The 23905-nt window shown below is 36.1% G+C and overlaps 2 protein-coding genes and 2 long non-coding RNA genes across 6 annotated transcripts; 1 reads left to right on the top strand and 3 right to left on the bottom strand.

Moving 5' to 3' along the window:
* Positions 1-219: 219 nt before the first annotated feature.
* LOC137748098 (polygalacturonase-like) lies at positions 220-5294 on the bottom strand. The gene is made up of 9 exons (XM_088680060.1): positions 4766-5294; positions 4495-4626; positions 3217-3381; positions 2787-2807; positions 2423-2630; positions 1888-1969; positions 1686-1794; positions 1190-1306; positions 220-866 (listed from the first exon to the last, which is right to left on the bottom strand). The coding sequence occupies exons 1-9, from the start codon at positions 5009-5011 to the stop codon at positions 648-650; spliced, it is 1299 nt and encodes a 432-aa protein (XP_088536186.1). The 5' UTR covers positions 5012-5294; the 3' UTR covers positions 220-647.
* A 2614-nt stretch (positions 5295-7908) lies between these two features.
* On the bottom strand, positions 7909-12301 carry LOC137746767 (uncharacterized). Its single transcript, XR_011069908.2, has 5 exons — positions 12056-12301; positions 11867-11938; positions 11227-11289; positions 10803-10885; positions 7909-8187 (listed from the first exon to the last, which is right to left on the bottom strand). It is a non-coding gene; the product is annotated as an uncharacterized LOC137746767 (long non-coding RNA).
* Positions 12302-15694: 3393 nt separating this feature from the next.
* Positions 15695-21624, top strand: LOC137748596 (carotenoid 9,10(9',10')-cleavage dioxygenase 1-like). 3 transcript variants are annotated; one of them, XR_015953464.1, is made up of 14 exons: positions 15695-16136; positions 16219-16289; positions 16377-16391; positions 17002-17113; positions 17200-17299; positions 17700-17762; positions 18141-18251; positions 18332-18517; positions 18777-18915; positions 20045-20162; positions 20238-20339; positions 20643-20894; positions 21107-21218; positions 21456-21624. XR_015953464.1 is itself a non-coding variant. In XM_088680020.1 (11 exons), exons 5-11 carry the CDS (start codon positions 18371-18373, stop codon positions 21483-21485), a joined length of 900 nt encoding a protein of 299 aa, XP_088536146.1. In that variant the 5' UTR covers positions 17002-17113; positions 17200-17299; positions 17700-17762; positions 18141-18251; positions 18332-18370; the 3' UTR covers positions 21486-21624. The 3 variants fall into 3 exon arrangements, 2 of the variants coding, with proteins under 2 accessions (XP_088536146.1, XP_088536145.1); XM_088680020.1 differs by lacking the exons at positions 15695-16136; positions 16219-16289; positions 16377-16391; XM_088680019.1 differs by lacking the exons at positions 15695-16136; positions 16219-16289; positions 16377-16391; ... (3 more) ...; positions 18141-18251; positions 18332-18517.
* On the bottom strand, positions 20121-23340 carry LOC148698327 (uncharacterized). Its single transcript, XR_015953481.1, has 2 exons — positions 22105-23340; positions 20121-21756 (listed from the first exon to the last, which is right to left on the bottom strand). It is a non-coding gene; the product is annotated as an uncharacterized LOC148698327 (long non-coding RNA).
* Positions 23341-23905: the final 565 nt, after the last annotated feature.

Below are 23905 nucleotides of genomic sequence, written 5' to 3'. Positions count from 1 at the left end.
TAGGATATGTTTAGTAAGGGAGCTTCTGTTTTACATTCAACTTCATCCTATTCCGCATTTCATCTTGATGCATCGATGTAAACTCTCGAAGAATGGATGGCGAAGACGTCGAATAGGGAGCTCCGTATGAGTTATGCAAGCCTTTTCTTTCGGGGTTTACAAGTCATTTTGCAATTTTTCAAGGTTCTGGGTTCGCGACTTGTTCTGCAAATCGGCACAGAACTAATATAGATATTTCGATTGACCAAAAAATATATATAGATATTTCGAGTGTGGCCAGCCGAACAAGTGGGCCGGTTGATCAGCAGTGACCCGCTGAATGGCAAGAAAACCGTTTGGCGCCCCAAGGCCGAACACTCTTTGCAACAAGATCTCTTGTTCAAACTCCAATTATTTTTACGTTACATAATCCTCTATATATATATATATATATATTGACATGCACAAAGGAACCCAAAAATGGACGAGTAAAATGTCTGGTGACTAGCAATGGGCGTGGCAATTTCCAGTAGCCTTTGCTTGTTGCTGCACCGGAATTAACCGACGGGCACGAGGGGAAGAGGGAAGCCTACATATTTTGGTTTCGATTCTGAACTGTATACGGTGAAAGTTCAGGAACCAATTTTATTGTTTACGCGTTAAACTAATTAAGAGCATGTTGGAGAAACAGTTCCGATACGGTTTAAACTGACATTCTCACACGAAGCTTGGGCAGTTTCATCGGCTAGAGGTTTTAGGTTTACATCTTCTAACAAAATTTCTTGACATCTGAATTCCTTGCTGCAGTCAAATTTCACTGCCACTTTTGAAGCGCTCGTGCCTTTTACATTCTCATATAACACATTGCTAATTTCCACTGCCGAATCCTGGACAAAATGATTAGTATTATAATGTGTCATACTATTACGGTAGTAAGATAACGTGTTATATTATTACAGGAGTTGTTATTAGCACTTTAAAAACTCAACTTGCACCTCTCCAATTGGATTTCTCCTTTCCATATGTACATGTTTTGGGTGAATGATGACATTTGTTTAACGTGCTAATAACAGCTTATAATGATATGCATTCCAAAGAATACTTAAACTTTTCCGCCATTTAATAACTAACAAATTTTGGTTTTACTGTTAAGGTGTCTAACATGTAATGTTGCGGATGAAAATTTAAATTTGGACCGTGAATTCATTACCTGTTCTAGGCACGGTGTTTCCTGATCGCAGTAATGTTGGTCTATGATAATTGGATTGCTCACGTTGGCCATCACCACATTTTTGAATCTGATGTTTGTTGCATATCCAGACCCGCCCTATTTACCAAACAAAATTGACCAATGTCATTTGATTTATACATGTACATGAAATAAAATGAAAAACTTTTTTCTTATAGAGATCCTCTCCGGAGCCTGCTAACCGAGAAATTTGGACTGTTTAATTTAAATCATGTGTTCTCCATTAGTCCATTCTACTGGTCCATCTAACACAATCTCTCTCTCTCTCTCTCTCTAACGCCCATATATCTCACTTGAATGGTCCAAATTGCTCGGTCCGTGAGTTTTGAAACGTGAGAGCCGGAGATGATCTCACTTCTTTTCCTTGTCAAACCGTTAATTGATTGCATTGTATATGTAATGTATGTGTCTATGCATTCCCAATCTTACACATATATAGTTGAAAATGAAGTCTTACCTGCCAAGTCTTAATTCGCAATCCATTAGTGGTGTCCATAAGGTTGGCTCTAGAAACCATCACATCTGAAACCTCTGCTTGTGAATTTCCAGCTCCTAGGCTTCCAATGCTGCAATATGACATCACCAGAACGAGTATGAAATTAGTTAGTTCAAATAATCGAAAAATTAATATCATGTAAATGTATCGGATGAAATCTGACCTGATTCCATGACCTGGTCCACATGTTATATCCTCAGCTCGAACATTTTTTGACCCACTTACTATCGAAATACAGTCATCACCTTCAATTGATCAATAACAAGAAAGAACACATAAATTGTATTAGTTTTGATGAATTACTAGGTTCATGATTTTTATGTCGACTAAGATTATGTCATGTTATGTTGGACACTAAATTAGGGCATCTCTAATGGAAGATGCAAAATATCTTAAAATGTGTATGTTACATTTTTTTTATTGGTCGAAAGATGGCAAACTCTTCAATAGAGATATATAAAATATGCATTTTGGCCGAAAGATATAAATAAAAATCTAAATGTACATATTTTTTACATCTTTAGTCTGAAAAATGAGATCTCAAATTTCGTTGTAGTAGAACTCCCATCTACACCTCTTAGAATAGATCTAAATATTTTTTTTGCATCTCACGATTAAAGATACTAATTATATTTTAAACTGATAGTCTAATAACATAAAATGTTAGGAAAATTTCGACACGAGTTTAGAACATGTACCTGTCTTAATGAGACAGTTGTTAATCCCAATATCCTGTGTTGCTGATACATGGATTCCATCTGTGTTGGGGCTATCCCCTGGTGCGGTCACTATGAGATTCGAAGCTTTTACATTCACACACGACTCAAAAGATAGATGCATTTTTTGGGCATCTCGGAACCTCAAATTATCAACTTCCAAAGTGTTGCACCCCAAGAAAGTCACGGCCTTTCATCAACAAGAAAAAGAAACAACGAAACAGATGTCAGTATTTAATAGGCAGAATCGAAAATTCAACATCCTAAGAGTGCTTTTTTCATATAATATTATATTTGTTAGGTATAATCATTAGTACTTGGAAATAAATAGGACCCAAAAACTTACATTTGGTGCGGTTGTGCAATGCTGTGAGATAATGGAAGGTTCCACAAAAGAAAAGAAAATAAAATATGTTAGTCCTTGCATATAGAAATGGGTAATCAAAGTTTAAAGTTAATATAACTTAAGAGTTGTTTGATAATCATTCAGTTTTCAATTTTTTGTACATTTTTTTTAAAACTAAAAAAATATCAAACCATTTCGTTTTATTTTTGTATTCAAAGTCTTTTTTTTTTTTTTTTTTTTTTTTTTGAAAAATGAAAACTAAACACTAAAAACAACTTTTTTTAGTTTTCAAAATTTAAAACTAAAAAATAGTTACCAAATAAATTTTTGTTTTTCAAAATTATAAAAACTAAAAACTAAAAACTAAAACGATTGTGAAAATGGTTTCTAAGTCATGCACAACAATAGAATTAGTTGTGGCATAACTTACACGGGATTCGTCAACTTTGCATGAGCTTTGCCACCATTTCCTTCCATTGCCATCGATGGTGCCACCACCTTCGACTCTAAAGTTAGTCAAATTTGCAAACAGAATCCAATGCCGGCCGTCCTTATAATCTGATTGTTTGGTAGAGGCTTCGATGGTTCCATATATCTAGTAAAATGAATCCAATTAATAAGAGCAAATAGTTTTTTTGCTGTAAAATTTAAATTATAAAAGGTACCAAGTAATTTTACGTACATGTGTACCAAAATTTTGATACAAATCTTGTTTCATTAGGTTTGATATTCAGGTCGCACGAAAGATGTCATGAACAAGTCAGGCAGTTGCAGTAGTAAATATGCATGCTATGAACTAGGTCAACAAGTCATACAGTTGCAATTAGAATATGATTATAATTTATGTTTTGGGTTTATTGCAGCACACCGAATCTAAACCTCAAAGTTCAAATCTTCAAACAAGCTTTCGAACGAGATACATTATGGACAATACGAATGCATGCGTTTCTTATCCCCGATTGTAATTTACATATTTTTTAACATACATATATCGTACGATGACGTAACATGTAAATAGTTATAGGGATATTGTTGATTTTATATACGTATGTAAATGTCCCCCTTCAACGATGAAAATTTCAAAAGTGTTATATATATGTATATAGTTAGTATTTAACATTAAGTGCAATTGTGTAAATTGGAAGTAGAAATTATATACACAGGATATATATAATCTCTCTATAATATTTTTTATATTTATAATTGTATTACTTGGGGAGCAAGTAATTCTATCTCTATACTATTATAAATAAAAGCACAAGACACAGGAAAGCACACAAAAATTCTTTAGCCCCTTCTCTATCTCTTGTCGTCCATCTTTCTTTCTCTCTCTAAATTTTCACCTACAACAAAAAGTAGTATGTGTGTGTGTGTGTGTGTGTGTGTGTGTGTTCTTTATACTAGTATTTCTATATTCACCCACCCCCTCCTCACCGAGAAATTATAATGTACGGGGTTGGCTTGTCCGGACCACACACAAAAAACTCCCCTTTCCCCATCCACCCCAGGATTTTTTCATATTCACCTTGTCCCCATTTGTGTCCCATCTCCCTCTCCCTCCACATCTGGTAGCCTCACACAAGCTCCTCACCATCCATCTATATGATTCTAGTTGCGCACCAAACATATATATTAGGTCGATTGTAGATGGATGGATATATAGTTTGCATGTTATATGTGTGTTTAATGTCGTATATATGTGACTAACCTTGAGCGTGACCTGAGATTTGCAAGGGCCAGAGAAATCCATTGGCTTCAGTTGATAGACCCCATTCCTAGGGACGACGAGCTCAACATCACTTTTAGAAGAACAAGCCTTCTTCCAAGCTTCCGTAAATGCCTATATAAAACACAATTAATTATCAAACGCCAACCAGTTAACAACCCTCACTAATCCTACTCATGATTAAACACATAATCTTCAGGAGAAGAGCTCGAGGAGTATTACGACTGCGGCTCTCCTCATACAAATGGGTTACCTGGGAATCATCCGATCCATCTCCTTTTGCTCCAAAGCTATCCACATTTACAGTAACATCCATTGCTGAAGTTGATTGTAGCCGGCGTATTCGATGGTGACGATGAAGATCATGTACAACTAGTGGGTTATCGGGGTCACTACTAAAAGAGAAGGAAAAGGAGACTAATATTATGAGAAGTACACAGAGAAAATGGCTTTGTGAAAACATTTTAACTTTCACTTTTGGGTGCAGACACAATTGCATGTCCACAATTCCAGACGTTCAAGACAGACGCTTGGATTATATGTGGGATGTGATCATGAAGGCCTAGTGCATATATATATATATATATATAGGAGAGTAGTCAAAGCTTTCTACAGAGAGAAGGGAGGGACTTTGAAAATTAGAAGCAATGAAGACATAGAGAGAATCTTCATGAGTCAGAGAGGTATGGAGATTGAGAAGCAGAAAATTGAGAAGAAAGGATTTGGTTGGCAGGTAGTCGACTCTGGTTTCATATAATTAGTTTTCTATCCACTGAAGGAAAAAAAAAAAAAAAAAAAAAAAAAAAAAATATATATATATATATATATATATATATGATCCACTGAAGGAAAATATATGATGAAATATGAATCATAACGCTCGAGTTTATTACTGGTGTTTGTTTACCAACACACCAGAAAATACAAATCCTACACCAATTAAAAACTCTCCCTAAAAAAAATAGGCTTCTCATATTAACACCCTACAAATTATTGAATAAACCCCACATACTTAATACACCCTACATTTGCTTTTTCAATGAAAAATTATCTTAATACACGCCATGTACTTTCCTATAATACCCTCACACCTCACATTCCCAATATACACCTTACATTTTCTACATGCACCCCATATTTTCTATACACCCCACATTTCTCAAATCTTATAAAGCTTTTAATTTGGACAAAAAATGCCAATTGGAATTTTGACAAAAGATGCCGCCTGAGATTTAAAGCATATGTGGCTTGTTTTCAATTCCACCATTAAAACCCATGTTGTTTGTTTTTAATATTTGGTGGTAATTTTAGGTGTTTAATTCTTCATGTAATCCCTGTGATCCCTAAAAGATGAATACGAACATAAAAGCTTGAATAACGATGTCGTCAAAATCACTAAAACAATAAAGAATATGAAGTCTTACCTCATGTGAAGCTTCCGAAACATCGATTTCATGTATCATTCGTTAAAAATAATTTTTCTCAATCAACATGTTTGTAGTTTCATTAGTTAGGGTTTTGTTCAACAATGGAGGGTCGGAGGGATTTTGATTTGGGGTGTATTTAGAAATAATTTTTTTTAAAGCTAAGAAGGTCAAAATTGTCATTGCATAGTAGGGTAAATAAATCATTTAATATTAAATTTTAATGTGGAGTGCATTCAACATTTTGTGGGATGCTAATATAAAAAGCCAAAATAAACATCAATTAAAGATTTAGGAAATAAGCAAGTGACCCTTTACCACAGTGGTGGAGAAGAGTGTTGTTCTTACAACCATGGCGTGGGTTCGAACCCTGTTGACCCTCTAATCTAATAAATCTATTGTTTGACAAAAAAAAAAATTAGGAAATAAAAACCCAAATAAGAAATTAATCAAACCCATTAAAACGTTTGAGATATATTCTAAAAGTAAATCATAAACTAACACATGTTATAATAACAGTAACTTTTTAACATCATGTATCAGTATGTCGATTTTTCGCAAATACCGTGTTTGGTGAATGTGAACTTGTAGATAAATGCGTAATTTTCAAAACTTCAAACAAGAGCTGATGATACACATAACTGATTACAAGTCATAGTTAAGTCAAATTCATAAGAGTCATGATTATTGAAAGAATACGGATTAAAAAGTCAGAGTGGCCCAATATTTGGAACACTTTTTCTATATGAGCAAGCGGAAGTTATGGTAATCTTCCTTTTAGTTAGTAGATGTGTTAGGTATAATCTGGCAGTTAGCATTGTTGAACGATGATGCTAATAGCAGGTATTTATCCACTTTTAGTTGGAACTCCCGCGGACATTCAACTAAATTATGATATGGACTTGGAAATCTAATTCAGTTCCCACCTTGAGTGCCAAGACTAGAGCATTGGCATTAACAAAAACATTATGAAATTCATCTAAATTAAGAGCTTTGTCAAGTCCTCTGGAAAAGTTGTCAAACCATTTTACCATATGTTGTGCCGAAATCTCCTTCATCACCATTATTGTGGAGGCAAATGGAGGGGCGTAGCCTAACTAAGGCGTAGAGTTTACGGAGGAGGCTACGCACTAACTAAGGCGTAGAGTTTACGGAGAGATTTGTTAGCGCGCCGAGAACACGATTTGATACATCAAATGTAATAATATAATTGGTTAGAAATTTTTTTTCAAGTTTCCATCCAAATTCTCAATGCTTTTGGGATATAGATGGGAATGCTAGCCTAATGTGAGATTCCTTAATTTTTTCAACAGAAATATCGACAATCTTGTGGATATTTTATCTGAAAATTACAAAAGGAGTACTAGGAGAATCCAAAGGTTTTGCTCCACATCAAAAGGAATCTTGGTGGTGGAATGAGGAGGTACATGAAAAGGTTAAGGCTAAGAAGCAATGTTGCAAAGCCTTATAAAATGATAGAACCAATGAAAATTGTGAGAAGTAGAAGATAGCGAAGAAGGAGGCAAAGAAAGCCATAAGAGAAGCAAAGCTAGTGACTTTTGACTGCATGTATAAGTGATTAGATACCAAAGAAGGAGAATTAAATATCTATAAACTGGCTATAGTAAGGGAAAGTAAGACAAGATACTTCAAACCAAATACAAATGTTATAATATAAATGGACAAGCAAATAAAAATATTATAATTTAAGTGGGAAGAAACCACAACTGCTCTGTGTTATTCGTACACCGAAAAATCTCTCTTTATTAGCTTGTTTACCTTTGTTTTTGTTAAGTTTATGTTATTGATTTCTCTTTTGTTTTTCATCTTTAGTTTTCATTTTTTTTTATTATACTTCCACGTTCCTCTTATCAACCTTCATTCAACTTTATCCTTCATTTTTCTCCCTGTTATTAATAGCAAAAACTTAAAAAAAAAAAAAAAAAAAAAAAAAAAAAAAGAGAAGAAGAAATAGTTACAAAACCGATCTAAAATAAACCTTAAAACATTGTCATTGTGACTTTTGATCATAAGGTATGAAAAACTTTTTTTTAACTTACGTAATGTGCGGTAAAGATTTGAGCCGAAATTCGTCAGATTTTGACACTAATAAAATCCTTGTCTGGACCTACTTTGATTCATTAACTTTGACAACACCGAAATCCCTAATTTTCTCCCTCATTTTCTTCGATCTTTGATCTTCCTTCCATCCTCTCTTTCTTTCTTCCTCCTCTTCTGTTTCCTCTTGGTCCTGCAGTTTAATCAAATTATAAAAGTCATTAATTAATTAATTAATCTCACTTTGGACCAAATGAAGGGACATGGATCTTCTTCATACCTCACTGTCCGGAACCCAAAGAGTAAAAAATTTGGACCACTCAAATTGAGTATGACGGCCTCCTTTACTCATTCCGTTGACCCACCTCACACAAATCAAAGGGCAGATTTCTTTTTTTCTCTCTTGGACGGTCCAGATTTCATAATCCTTAGACTTTGGACAGTAAAGCCTAAAGAAGATCCAAATTCCAAAGAAAATCATCCTCATTCATCCGGACATTAAAGTTCGGAGAGGGTCCAAATTTCAAATGAAGTCATCTCATTCAGTCATATCTCACTTTGGAACCAATTCAGCCTTCTTGAACTTCAGTCATAAACCTTAGAAACGCACTCAATCGTTCTTATTCTTCTTTTCTTCCCCATAACCTATATTAATATTAGTACCAGTACTCCCATTTTCCAACTGAAACTGGATTTGACTCCAAATTCTAACCAATTTTTCAAAACTTGAATAATTTGAATATGTATAAATAATCTTTAATTTGTGTTGATACGTTGTACCAGTAATACATGATCATCGTGGAAATATGGCGTTAGTTGCCATCCAACAAGGCTTTTAAAACTGCAGAATAATGTCACCAAAAGAAAAAGGGTACTGTTATACACATGCCTCTTTTTTACCTCCTACACATTCTTCTCAATTTCCGGCTGTTGGATCAAATGAATTGAAGAAGATCAAATGACATAAATTAACATAAGTGTGTAAAAGGTAAAAAATGATGTTTGGATAGCACCACCCAAGGAAAAAAAAAGTTTTTTTTTTCTTTTAATGTGAAATATGTTGGGTTTTGTGACTCGAAACTAGGATAATGCAAAAATTAAGTTTGTGCTACATGTCGTTTGGTGTCCTATTTGAGTTTGGATTTGACTTCTTAGTTGGATTCCTTGCTTGGTGGATAGATTTAGTTAATTACCTATTTGATTATTAGGATTTGGATTTACTTCCAATTAGGATTAGAATCCTCATTGTAACTTAAGTCTTGTGCCCTATACATAGGACCTTGGGGTTAAGTTTATTTTGTGTGCCGTCACCATTAGTATTGGGTTTTGGGGTGGAGGTCACTGTTTGGGATCATGAGTGTGTGGAAAACTCATGGCTCATTCATTTGGCAATTTGGTGAAAATCAATTTGTGAGTTAGAGAACACTTTTGGAGAATATTCTCCATTTGTTTTGGGTTCTTTACTTGTTTATTTTAAGGTTTGTAATTTGTGGGTTTGAGTTGTGAGAGTTAAAACACTATTTTGTAATCTCCATTTGTTCAATGAAATTCCTCATTGTGCTTCGCCCATGGACATAGACTTTACGCCGAACCACGTTAATCTCTCATGTTCTTTTGAGTTGATTGTTTTAGCTTTCGCCTATGACTTTGATATTTGGTACTTTGTTAGAATTCGCTTCCGCTTACGCTTAAAAGTACAACAAAATAGTGATTTCATTGGAAAATGTCAATCCATGAGAAAGAGCATTCTAGATTAAATATGGGGGTTAATGCTAGGGAGATCAATTTTTTAATTAATTTTTTAAATCATATGACACGGTTGTTGATGATTGAATTATTACTTAAGTGTTGATTAATGTGGTTATTTCTTATTGGTGACACATTCTTTGGTTTACAAATTTGGTCTACCTAGCATTTGCTAATGCCAAATGTCATTCACCCCTTGATAATTTCTCTAACTCTAATTTCCACCATCATCACTGCTACTGTACTATGTACTACATGATGTTGTCCAAATAGAATCGAGATCCTCTCTAGATCTAGAGAGCCAATGAACTCAGAGATTCGGATTGTTCAAGGAAGGGAGAGAGATTTGGACTCGTGTGTGAGCTGGCCAGTAGAATAGGCTAATGGGGGTTGTGAGTGGTCTAGATTCTTGGGTCCGCCGACTCCGAACACAAAGATCCAGAGAGGAGCTAAATGTCCAAGTCCCAATGAAAATGATTATGGGCATAAGCAACAAAGCATAATCATGATGTCAAAGAGAGAGGAGAGGTAAAGAGTAAAGTCAGGGAAGTTAGGAAGTAATTAGATCAATTAGGTATTTCAGTAGGAAAACGGGAAGAGAGAGAAAGTAAGATGGGTTGTGGTCTGGTAAGAGATGTGGGGCTTGCGTGTATTTCGGTTTTTGGGGGTGAAGAACAAGTAAAGAGTACGTGTATTTGGCATCACCTAATAATTGAAGTGGTGTGTTTGGGAACAAGTATAGGGATGGGGAGGTTCGTTTGGTTTTGGAGTGAAAAAAATTGGTGAAATATATATGGCGTTACTTGCCATTCCAACAAGGCTTTGTCTCTTATCCATTCTATCTCTATGACATAAAAGGCCACAAAGTTCTCTTATGTCACAACTTCATTTGCTTGTGATGATCATAACACCCTTATCATAATTTTATTTCTCTCTTCTGCATATCTAAGCTTATATATTTTTCTATCACAAGTGACATTTTATTATAATTTAGACTTACCGAAGGGAAAAGGTTTGAATCCAGAATACTGTGGGTTAACAAAAAAGCCCTAAGCAACTCACCATGACATATTTAGCAGATTGATTTTTACACACCCCGATCCCGATATGCCCAAATATTAGGATAGGCACGTGCTGGCCGACACCTGAGGATGACGAAGCCATTTTTAAACATGCATACAAATAAAATATGTAATTAGAAAGAAATATACTAATGTAGAACCGTGTTCAGAGCATACAACTAATCAAGAATAAGGTGAAAGAATTACGATAAAAATCCAATAATTCATAACCTTTCGTAAAACGTAAATTCGATAAATCATAAATATTTCGTAAAAGCAATTTAAGTAAATCATAAATTCTCCGTAGACCTTAAATATAGAAATCTGTAAAACATAATATAAAATATTCTCAGTTCATGAAATATGAAATGCATGCAAGCCTAATATTTTATAAAAGCATGCAATATAAGAAAGGGTCCACTCACAGTATTCCATTGCTCAGAAGCCGCTCGATCTAGCGAGGAGGGTATCACTTCCCACCGATGCACCTAAACACAAATGGAGATCATTTAATAAAACTCTACCAAAACGATAAAATTTGGGAAAACGGACAGCGAATTCGGATTCAGCACGTCAAAAAACCTAAGAAAGGACATCGGGTTCCCCCATGCGCCGCCACAGGGCAGCGGCCCGGACGGCAATGCTCAACCACGCGTTGAGATAGGTCGCCGGAAAAGTCGTCGACGCCCCGTGGACAGCGGTGGAAGCGCGTGTGTTCAACACGCTGGCCCTGACAGCCTTCCACACACGAACATGGAATTGGGCTTGGGTCCGAGTCGGGTCGGATTTGGGTTTTGAGTTGCTGGGTTGGGCCTGGGTTACTGGGTTAATGGGTCGGGTCATTGGACTGGGTTTGGGCCAAGTTATGGAATTGGGCCCAGTAGCTGGGTTAGGCCGGTTTTGGGTTGCAGGTCGAGTTTGACCCGGTTTCAGGTTGTGGGTTGGCCGGATTCCACGAAGAAGAAAGTCGAAGCTTCCTAAGCTCTGATCATCCCCAAAACTTAACCAAAACTAGTCATTCAATATACCAAATTGATGCCCAAAGAACAAGGAGTCAAAATTTACCTTTAGTTTTCTCGACCGTCGATGGAGTTGACCGGAAAATGGCTCGAAAGACGTTGGACCTCGCCGGAAAATCTGGAAATTAACATCCCGAGTTGATTTTGTGTAAAAACTTACCCAAAACTCGCGTGTGAGTTGAAATCAAGCTAGAAATAGGAAACCATAATGAAACGAAGTGATACGAGTTCTTACTGAGGTCGGGAGTACGAGGTTCACCAGAAAACTCGTCGGAGAAATGAGAAACAATGGTAGCAGCCATCGTCGCGAAAGGAACTTGGGCGTCCTACTTGTTTATTGTTGAAGATCATGGTAGTCCCGGTGAGTTGGTGGTGACCTCGGTGGTTGTAGAAGGAGTAGGGATGTGAGGGAGGGCTAAGGGATGAGAGCTCAGAGAGAAAGAATGGCATAAAGATAGGGGAGAGATTTCGCGAGAGTCCCAGAAATCGAGGGAGGGGATGACATAGGGAAGAAGGAGAAGTGGGGTGTGGGCCCCACGTGACAGATTAATATTAAAATAATTAAAAAATCTAATCCAAATATTTAGAATAGTGAATTGACTATTTTGCCCTTCGGCTTTGTAGTTTCGTAAAATTCTCATCGTAACTCCAAATTCGATTCCGCTTGCGTCCACATGTTCGTAGCGACGAGTGCTACCAGGATACACCAAGAAAATGGATCTTACGTGACATGACAAGGCGGTCAACAAAAGTCAATGTTTTTACCTCAAAGGGCATTTTCGTAAATTCACACTTTAAAATTATAAAAATCGTAATATTGGGGACCGGTCGTTACAGATTTCATTGGTATGAATCTTTTCAATTTCATATTTCCATAAAGTTGGCTGATATTGTGAATTAGATGAAGATTCATGTGAAGAACTTTCATTTCGCGACTGTGGTGAAGACCATGTTCTTTGTGGTTGGACAAAATCTAGATATTCCAAATGTCTATTTGTTTGAAACGGAAGAATTCAATTTCAATGCCAACAATCTACTTTTATGTAAAGAAACATTTTGTTCGTATAATTTCAACACAAGACACTCATAATTTGAGAGAGAATTCTCTTTGAACTAGTGAGGATGATGCATGATGGAAAATGAAACATGAAATATGTGAAACAGAAGAGTCGGAAGCATTGAATTTTATTTAATGCATTAATATATGTTAGATGAACTAGGCATATGAAGGGATCTTTTGCTAATCACAGAATTGCAATACTGGGGGACGATACGTATCAAAGACCCAAATATACGCCTCTAATCGTGAAAAGGGTTTTACTTTACATCAAGAAAAGTATCATGATCGAATTCATGTTGATCAACTTTAGGGAAACATGATTTCTATGATAACATCAAGAAAAGCATTGTGATCGAATTTCTCCTTATCAAATTTAGGGAAACACGAGTACGATAAACAAGTTGAAATGCAAAAATAGGGTTGATCACTTCATCATGATTCGAATTTCTTCCACCACCACCATTCATTATAAAATGAGATTGATATCTATTTTAGCGATTGCACCTCTTTTGCCCCGAGTAGGAATCAAAGAGTCGCCTCCGAGTTCGTGTCAGTCATAGAAACCGATTGACCCCAAAGATCCAATTGTATCATTGTTGTGTTTAATAGAAGTAATAGTGGCTACCGACATTGTAATCGGTATGCCAATCCTTTCTAGGGCTACGTACGTTGTATACGTTGCTACAGAGAGAGTGAGTGAATGGATACTTCTCTAGTTTTCATTCCAAATTTCCAATAGCAGGAAAGAAGAATTATTTAGTTGGTCTTTCTTTTGTGGCTTGATGTCTATCATCTCTCTTTTGTATTGTATTAGGTTTACCACTATACATACGGTAACATAATAATTATTATATCATTATTTACTTTACAGACGTTTTTTTGGATATCAAATATATCAATGTCACATCGGTTGTACCTTGTGCTCGGGTAAGATCACGATTAGGGACGACCAACGAAATTCAGAATTTGTTTTGGAGGTCGGCGCTTGGGTTTCTGAACCCGAACATACCCCAGAGGAGGGATGTAAATCATAGAGGAGGTACGTAAAACATAGTTGTTGTGCTTCTTGTTTACTGTTTTTTGTTGGATTGCCTTGCACTCACCGTCTATTATCCTATTGCGTAATGAATTAACTGAATTTATATCTATTTATGACGATGATAATGACGATGACGAGGAAACAATAATACAACTTCTGGCTACTTTAGAAGAGATCAGGCACGAGAAGGTACGTCCGCAGTAGTCATCATCAGTCAGGTTTCCCAGATTCCCTTTTACTCACTGTTATCACTTTGCTTACATACTTATTTCCTTTTCAGATAGGCAAATGTGCTATGAAGTCTTTGGAGAAAAGATGCTCGGATTCCATAAGAGAGACAGCTGATTTGGATGATGTTGGCTGTATATTCAAATAATATAAAGGAATTCGATTAGGATCATACCTAACGGAATTAACAAATTTCGTATTGCCGTCTCATTCCCATGAACCACGCACAAGAGCGTCACCAAAGGTTGGATTCGGTTGCATCTAGCCTGGCTAGCTTGCCTACATACATAGAGATCAAACCTCCATACATCTTAGTAGTCTCCTCCTAGGGCAAAGATGATACCCTAGAGGCTAAACTAAGAGAGAAAAATATTACTAAGACCATCTCCAACCCTTGGTTAAAACCTAAAATGTTTAACTCAGAAAATTTAGATTTTACCCAAAAACAATTTTTTTGCTCCAACCATTCTAGATTAAAATTTTAGCCCATATTATTAAAGAATAAATTTAGGCTATTTTTTTTTATTAAAGCAACTTTTTTAAAAGAAAAAATTTATGTAGATTATTCTAATTTAATTTTATGAACATGTTAACCTAAAAATATTTAGATTCCGACAAATATTGAAAAATCACTAACCGACACCATGAAGCTCGTGAAACATTGTGAAAGAATATGAAACACATAAAAGAAATTTTTTTTTTTAATTACTTTAGCCGTTGGATTTAAATTTGAACCGTTATATATATTTTTTTTACCGTTAGATTTCATCAAATTAGATCTTAACCATTGGATTAAATGAATTTATAAATATAAAACTGAAAAAAATATGAATATATGGTGAGCCAGCCCCACTAACCCATGGGACAATCCTGAGCTAAATTTGACCCATAAATGAGTTTTGAGTTTTAAGTTATATTTGCCAGAAGGGTTGGAGCAAGTTGGGGTAAGATTAGAACCTAAAATTTAAGTTTTACTCTAAGAGTTGAAGTAGGTCTAAGAGTTCTCTCCTCCTGAGTTAAGAGAATTGTTTCCCTTGGTGTCTCTTCTCGCTCCCCCAAAGCCTCTAAATAGTGGCTAGGAGGAGAGGAGAAAAAGAAACGATCGAACGTGGGACAAAAGACAATAGCAAAACACCCTAATTTGGGTGGATTAATTATTGGTTTGATAACGTGAAGTCAAAGTGGAAGACTTGTTTTCCCTCTTCCCATGGGTCTGCTCCTTAAAATCCATGCACGGTTGGCACCTAAGATTATATTGGAATAGAATGAAATGGATGGACTACTAAATTTGGGGATATTCATTAAAAAATTGGAACAAAAACACATGTTTTAGTTTTATTAGCACGAAACACCAGCATAACAGTCTATTCGTATTATGCAAGTCATTTTCCCGATGAGCAGAAGGATTTTGGGCACACCAGAGATGAACACTGGAACTCATAAATTTAAAGAGAATCTTGTACCACAGAAAACGAATAATATAATAAAGGGTTGATGAGTTGGCAATAGGAGCAACTAGATATATGTAGTGTAACGGCAGCATCTTTACAGTTTGAGAAAGCAGTATCTTTATTAAGTTATGTCAGCCTCTGCACTCTGTTCTTTCCTACATTCCACGACAAAACGTTAAACGTGGCACTGCCATTACCAAAAAGACGCGATAAACAACCCCCCTTCCCTCCATTTCCACCACACAGACTTACAGACTCACTGACTCACTGACTTCGACCGAGGATCAGAAACCAGACAACAATGGCGGAGGTCGAAGTTAACGACGAGAAGCAGCAGCTCAAGAGCAACGCCATGGTGGTCCCTAACCCAAAACCCAGCAAGGGTTTTTCTTCAAAAGTGGTGGACTTGATCGAGAAGCTGATTGTGAAGTGGATGTACAACTCTTCTCGGCCTCACCGCTACCTCGCCGGCAACTTTGCTCCGGTGGCTGATGAAACTCCTCCCACCACCAACCTCCCAGTCATCGGCCATCTTCCTGTACCTCTCTCTCTCTCTCACACTCTCTCTCTCTCTCAATTGCCAATTGTCATGCCAATGACATGCCATGTATGAACTGCAGGAGTGCTTAAATGGAGAGTTTGTCAGGGTGGGGCCCAACCCAAAGTTTGCACCAGTTGCTGGATATCACTGGTATGCCTCTGTTAGTTGTTGGAAATAATGTTTCAGAGATTAGTCATCTGTATTTTGTGCTGATGTTCTTTATTGCTATCCTTGCAGGTTTGATGGAGATGGGTGAGTGATTCCCCTGTTTTTTTCTTCCATTTTTCACATCAATATTTATATTTTGAATTCAAGTTTTCTGAACAATTTGTTTGTAGGGTAATTATGTTATTGAATTCAATTTCCATGCTAAAATTGAGATAAGCCATAAATAGCTTAAATTGCTTCTGTTCAGTATTCGTGTCGTTGGCCGAATTGGTAAAGTCACTGAATCAGTGTTGGGGAATATTGGAAGAGTATCTTCTGTTAAGGATTCAGTACGACTGTTTTTTCTTGCTATTGTAAAATGTGGCTAGTTGTGCTTCATTACTCCCTAATTACTCCTTATCTTCGTCGGGTTCTCCACTTTCTATTTGCTTGCTTGCTTTCTCGAGGTAGTCTTTTCGGAGAACTGTTTCTCGGTGCATTTGGTGAAATATGCATCTGTTTTCCAGCATGTACGCGTTGATTGTTTATGCACCTTCATTTCTGGTACTGCATTCAGTGATTCATTTTACGGCTCAGCGTTAAGATTTACAGCTATTGCTCTTTTTTATTGTTAAAAGTTATGATAATTCCTTGGTTTAATTATAAATTGGACAAAGCAAGTAAAGGTATACATGTTATTGTTAACATTTTGCAGTATGGTTCATGGTATGCGCATCAAAGATGGAAAAGCAACTTATGTCTCCCGCTACGTAAGGACTTCACGTCTTAAGCAAGAACAATATTTTGGAGGTTCTAAATTTATGAAGGTACATCTTGCAATTTGGTTTACGCTTGTGCCAAACACGTTAGTTGGGAGATTCCTTTCTTACGTTCCTCAATGTGTCATTTCCAGATTGGAGACCTTAAGGGATTTCTCGGCTTATTCATGACGAACTTGCAAATGCTAAGAGCAAAACTGAAAATATTAGACATGTCTTATGGTTTTGGGACTGGTAAGGTGTTCTTGTGCGAAATGTTTTTTTAACTGCAACGATTTTTATTTTCTGTACAATTTTGAAAGCAGTTTTCCATGCATTATCCTGTTTTAAAGTTAATGTCAGAACTGCAACAACTTCTTGGCTTTAATGCCTTTGGTTACTGATATTTGTATAGGATTTTAAATCCATACACCACAATTTAGTATGCATGGACACACGTCCGGTTGTGAAAGTTTTAAGTATTTCATATTTTTCTTCCTTGCACCTTGATTGAAGTAAAATTTACATGTTATCATTTATGAAATTTTCATGCCTCTTAAATTTTATCCTTGAAATCCTGGTGAATGAAGAAATCGTGTCCTTTTACTTGCCTAAGAAAGCAGTGAACATAACTAACTGTTTTCTACATTTCCAGGTAACACGGCTCTCATATATCACCATGGGAAGCTTCTAGCTCTTCACGAGGGGGATAAACCTTGTAAGCAGAACTCACCCATTTTCTTGCATATACTTTTCAATTTCAATCAATTCGAGGATCCTTTGGGATGAAGAGATTACTTGTTCTTGGATTGCACTACTTCTTTTGATGCAATATAGATGTCTGGTTTTTGTGGTTGAGAAAAAGAAAAGGCCTTGAAATGGAAACCTTTGTATCGCCTCCTATATATTTCCGGGACTAAGACATATTGGTACTTTTTTTTCTTCTGTTTCAGTGGAACTGAAGTTGCTTATGTTGCATTAGCAATGAAATAGAAACAATTTGTGTTGCCTCGTATATCTCTGCGGGACTCAAACATATTGGTACTCTTGTTTATTTTTAGTTTGTAAATGAAATTGTTCGTTTTGCATTATGCAGATGTCCTCAAAGTTTTGGAAGATGGAGATCTGCAAACGGTTGGCTTGCTGGATTATGATAAGAGATTGACACATTCCTTCACTGCTCATCCAAAGGTTGACCCATTCACCGGTAAGTACATTCTCATAAAAAGGTACTTCTCCGGCCTTATAAGGAGATTTTCCTGTCAACTTATGAAGTACATAATGCAGGTGAGATGTTTACATTTGGCTATTCACCTACTCCGCCATATGTCACTTATAGAGTTATTTCGAAGGATGGTTTCATGCATGACCCTTGTACCGATAACCATACCAGACCCCGTCATGATGCATGATTTTGCAATTACTGAGAACTATGCAATTTTCATGGATCTCCCCCTGATCTTCAAACCAAAGGTCTGAAATTATTTTCAACTAGTTTTTTTCTATGCATTCTTGGGCTTGTTGCTAAAAGCTTAAGCTTTTTCAATCAACTAAACTCAATATGGCATTGTGTTCGAGTGTTGACCCAAATGGTTCATGGACATTGAGTGGCATTACCCACTTCTATTCCAATTAAGTTTTGGATCAATGGATAACTTAACAATTATTATTCTGAGCATTAAACAATCACATTAAAATGAAATTTAACATATTATTTTTCATTTTTTATCAGGAAATGGTGAAGGAAAAAAAGTTGATATTCACATTTGATCAAACAAAAAAAGCTCGCTTTGGTTTACTTCCACGGTATGCAAAGGATGAGTTGCTAATCAGATGGTTCGAGCTTCCAAATTGCTTCATTTTCCATAATGGTGCGCATATTTGCTTCCTATTGTAGTGCAACAAAACAATGTCTTTGAAACAAGTATTATATACTTAAAATACCTGCATGCTATTAAAATTTAATTGGTGAAGCACAGCAGACACTGTTAAAGAAGTGCTGCAATTCCTTTATCCTTCTTTTGAGGCATTACTAAGAATGGTTATCATCTGAGGAGCGTGATCACTTTATGCTAAAAAATGTTGCGACTTTCATCCTTTTTTTTCCTGAAATCTTAAATTTGTTTTATGGTGTATCAATTGAGGCCTGTATCCTTGCTGTTTTGGCAGTTTTTTTATTTTTTTTTTCCTTGCTATTTGTAGTTGGGTTCAAACCAATATGCTCTATGTAGGTTTCTGCCTACCAGCTCCCTTCCTATCCATACCGCCTGTCTGATTCAGGCCGCAAAAATTCTGCCTGCCATCTACAATTTTTATTATTTTTCTTTCTGTTCTATTGATCTTTTTGTTAATTCAGTTTTTCTTCTTGGTTTCATAGAGTAGTACTGATCTAACTTCCAGTTCCAGATTATCCTTGAATTCCTCTAGCTAAAATTTCTGACCTTCTGATCATGGCTTACGGAAGTTATTTTAGACCACTTTGATTAAGTTCTAGTTCAAGTTTGTCTGCATCACTGACTCGCATCAAATGTTGACTAGAAGAGTATTGTTCTTCTCCGATTACCATCTACTGACGATTAACTGATCAACCACTACATCCATAATTCTTTTTGGTAACTTTTCCTGAATATAAAGTACGACCTTTTTGGATTGACCAATGTGCCAAAATTCTGGTATAGCCTTGACTGACTTGGAAGAATAGTTAATATGGCACAAATGTAACTCCATGTTGTTTATCGAAATCTGACAGTAGTTTAGATTGCTGTAAATCATAATTTATAGATTCACCAGTCAGCAAAGTGATTGTCTGTCTATTCATGTACGGAAAACAGAAAAAAAAATTGGCTCTGTTAGTCCTGTTCAGTCCCGGAACATAACCAACTTATGACTTGATATTTACTCAAATGTGTAACTTATATCTATGATCATGCATGGTTCGTGATTAAGCTATGCTTAAAGCTTTTGCTGATGGTTTCCCCTTTTTTTTCCCCTTTTATGTAGCTAATGCTTGGGAGGAGGGGGACGAAGTTGTTTTAATCACATGCCGCCTTGAGAATCTTGATTTGGACTTGGGCAATGGGTCTGTCAAAGAAAAGCTTGAAAACTTGACAAATGAGCTGTAAGAGATTTTGACAGATGTTGCTAACTTGATTTCTTGAGAGATGGTGCTTCTGACTGTTTTAATTATTTTCAGGTACGAGATGAGATTCAACTTGAAAACTGGTCTAGCATCCCAAAAGAAACTATCAGAACCGGCTGTAGATTTCCCCAGGGTGAATGAGAGCTACACCGGCAGGTATGCATATCCTGTCCCTGGGAGCTGCCTAATGTTCTTTTAGGGCCTGTTCGATAACCATTTTGTTTTTAGTTTTTAGCTTTCTCCTCTATCTCTAGCACAAACATAAAAACTAATAGCAAAATGTTATCAAATGGGCTATTAGCTTTCATGTTCTCTGTTTCTTCTGTGTGCTCTCTCTCTCTCTCCCCCTCCTGTGGCACGGCACCATATCTTCACATTTGGTACCGTTACCATCATTTTCGAAAGCTAGTGTAACATTCATGTTTACTTATTTTCATCAATTAACTTATGTGAAATCAGGAAGCAGCGTTATGTGTACGGAACCGTACTGGACAACATTGGCAAGGTTACGGGAGTAGCCAAGTTTGATCTGCATGCTGAACCACAGGTTGGAAAAACACAGATTGAGGTTGGAGGAAATGTCCAAGGCCTCTATGACCTGGGACCTGGCAGATTTGGTTCTGAGGCTATTTTTGTTCCTCGTATTCCTGGCGTTACTTCTGAAGAAGATGGTGGCTACTTAATACTCTTTGTTCACGACGAGAACATTGGGTACTATTTTCATTTCTCAGACTATTCTTTTTCTTTTTTTTTTCGCTGGATATCTCTTATAAACCATGTTATAAGTTTCTTTATACCTCTCCGTGCTCATGCTTTTGAAGCTGAGTAAACCGGTGTTACCAGCGGTTATGCAGTGACGTGCATATGAAGTTCAATCTTCTTGAGGACAGACTGCAATCTAAACTTGCATTTTGATCATGCAGAAAATCAGCAATTCATGTAGTTGATGCAAAGACAATGTCACCAGAGCCCGTTGCAGTTGTGGAATTGCCACACAGAGTTCCATACGGTTTCCATGCATTCTTCGTGACAGAGGTCAGCGCCACTTCAATTGTTCCGAAGATGCACTTTAATCTCTACTTCATTCTGCATCATGCAGTGGACATATTCACACAAAGATTGGGATCATGCAGATCAGTTTTATTTGATTTAATTTGACTCAAAACTGCCTTCTAACCCGGTGCTTGCTTGCGTTTATGTTTCGTTCTCCTACTCTTACCATTCCTTTTCTTGGTAGCGCGCTTCTGATGTAAATTACGGTTGCTTGAACAGGAGCAATTGCAAGAACAAGCGAAGCTCTAATTGTTCGATCATTGGAAGAACCTGCAGGGGAAGTCAGGCCACTGTAAATTAAACTAGTCTATTGTGTTTTAATTACTTGGAACAAAAAGAATCAATACTTACACCATCTTGATTAATGTTAATTATATACTTGGATGCATTTTCCTTTTTTCTTATTTGCATGGGGTTCGTTTTTGTGATTGCAATATCGATTGCAGTCGAATTTGTTAGCAACAAGTTTTAAGTGGTTAATTAATTTTTGTCTCTCCTCCTGTGGATTTAGCTTACAAATCTTTATGCCTGGTTTGGTACTGAGGTGATTCTGAAAAAAGCTGGTATCAAAAAAAGCTGGGAGCTGTTTTTGTGTTTGGTAAACATTCAGCTTCAGCTTTTTTTCACAGTTTTGCGTGAAAAAAAGCCAAAAACAAGAAGCTGCAAAACCCAGCTTTGAAAAACTGGCTTTTTTTTCACATCTGTTTTACATAAAAGTTTACCAAACACTATAATACTGTTTATTTTTTTCAAAAGCACTTTTACAAAAAAGTTTACCAAACACTTTGCTGCTTTATTTCACAGCTGCTTATTCTCACAGCACAGCAGAAGCAGTTTTTTTTCAAAGCACAACAATACCAAACCAGGCCTTAATTATCTACCTCTTGGTGTATACAACAGCTAAATCTTGCAAATGACAATATTACCATCCTCCCAATTTGACTTAAAATGTGAAGGTTGAAATCTTTCAATATATTTCTTTGTTTTAGACAAACGATATTTTATTTTAAACTAATCTAAACTATGAGGATGAAGATTCAAACTTGAATGCATAAGAGATCATATTCACTCTCGTTAATGTGGCTTGTCAAAGGAACCTAAGTGAGAACATTACCATCCAATTTGTGTTTTCAGCTCAAATCAATCACAATTACAAGAAATTGGGGGTCTATATGACCAGATTAGACATACCACATTCTTGGCCAAGTTTAGGAATGCAAGGTGTTTGAACCTATGCCTATCTGGCCCGAACCGCTTTGTGGACCTAATAACAAAAATATCGAGACATTACTAATTTTGATTAATGTCAACGATCAAGTCTAAAAGATTGCTCATTTTATGACCAAAATATCATAGATTTGAGTTGTAAAAACAGTTTTTTTGTTAATAAAAAAAAAAAAAAAAAAAAAAAAAAAAAGGTAAGACTGCATCCGAAAAATCATTCATTTTTTTACTCTTGCAAAACGGGAAGCATTGTTGGATTGGAATCGCCTTTTAAACAATATAATATACATTATGGAATAAGGGAAGTGAGCTAAACTTCACAAGTGACGCAAAAACATTAGTTTTTATTTATGACTTCCATGATTCATAACTTTCACCAATCCAAATAAGCATTACTTTCTCTCAGCAATTTGGTTCCTACTTGTATCAAACTCACTAATCCTAAACCAATCATCTTCTTGGTTTCTAGCTACAAGCACAATGGATGAACAAAGAACAACTAATTTGCTTAACAAGCCCAAAAAATAAAAAACATAAAAACAAGAAAATATTAAAACTAGAAAATTGAAAAACCTCAAACAAATTAAGCATATATGAATCAATGTTTCTAAAAACCAAAATATGGTGAAAGAAAATCCCTCAGGAAAGCCTGGTTTCAACCTGGCGAGCAGGAAAGCAATTAAGAATTGGCTCCTCAACCTCTGCAGAAAAGGGAGCACCAATCTTTTTAATTGTAATTTCATGCATGCTCCTCAGATTACTAAATTGTTCATCATTGGGACATCTCTAGCTGCTTTTACAGACAGACAGTTGTACTTCGATCGAGAGAGAGAAGGCGGGGAAGGGAAGGAGGAAGGGAGGTTTTAGATTGCAAGATGTGCGCCAGGGTTTCAGCTTTGTTTGGACTGGTAAATTGGTAATCACGTGGTCCACTGCCTTCCAGATATTTCACTTTGGGCTGGCCTTCATTGAGATCTAGAAAGCCTTTTGTTTTCTCATGCCTTGTTTCCAAAATTCTTTTTAATTCTACATTTTCATAGGAAATTTTTGGGTTCTGATATCTGATTTCCAAAACTATTAGGTTTTTTATTAGGAAAACTAATGAAAATAATTTGAAAGCTTTGAGTTTTAACAATAAGGATAAAATAAAGGGTAAAGTAAATAGTACCAGGATTGACTTTTTAGTGTAAAAATGTGATTTTTCGTTAAAATGAACAGTACCGAAAACTTTTTGTTAAAGTTCCCTTTTTTATTTTCAATCTTAAACATTCTTTATTTTTTCGTATAAATTAATACCATGTAACCTTGTCATAACCAGAAATTTATACGTTTCTCAATACGTCGTTCATGATATAAGATAAGTCAGTTTGCTATCTTTCCATAGACCAGAATAGTTTGCAAAATCATCATTTTGCAAAATGGAAAAATATTTATACGAAAACTTA

Source organism: Pyrus communis, chromosome 2, assembly GCF_041283825.1.
Source record: "Pyrus communis isolate YQ-2024b chromosome 2, ASM4128382v1, whole genome shotgun sequence".
Lineage (NCBI taxonomy): Eukaryota > Viridiplantae > Streptophyta > Magnoliopsida > Rosales > Rosaceae > Pyrus > Pyrus communis.
Note: the sequence above shows the minus strand (reverse complement) of the source record. Positions and strands in the feature narration are given on the sequence as shown.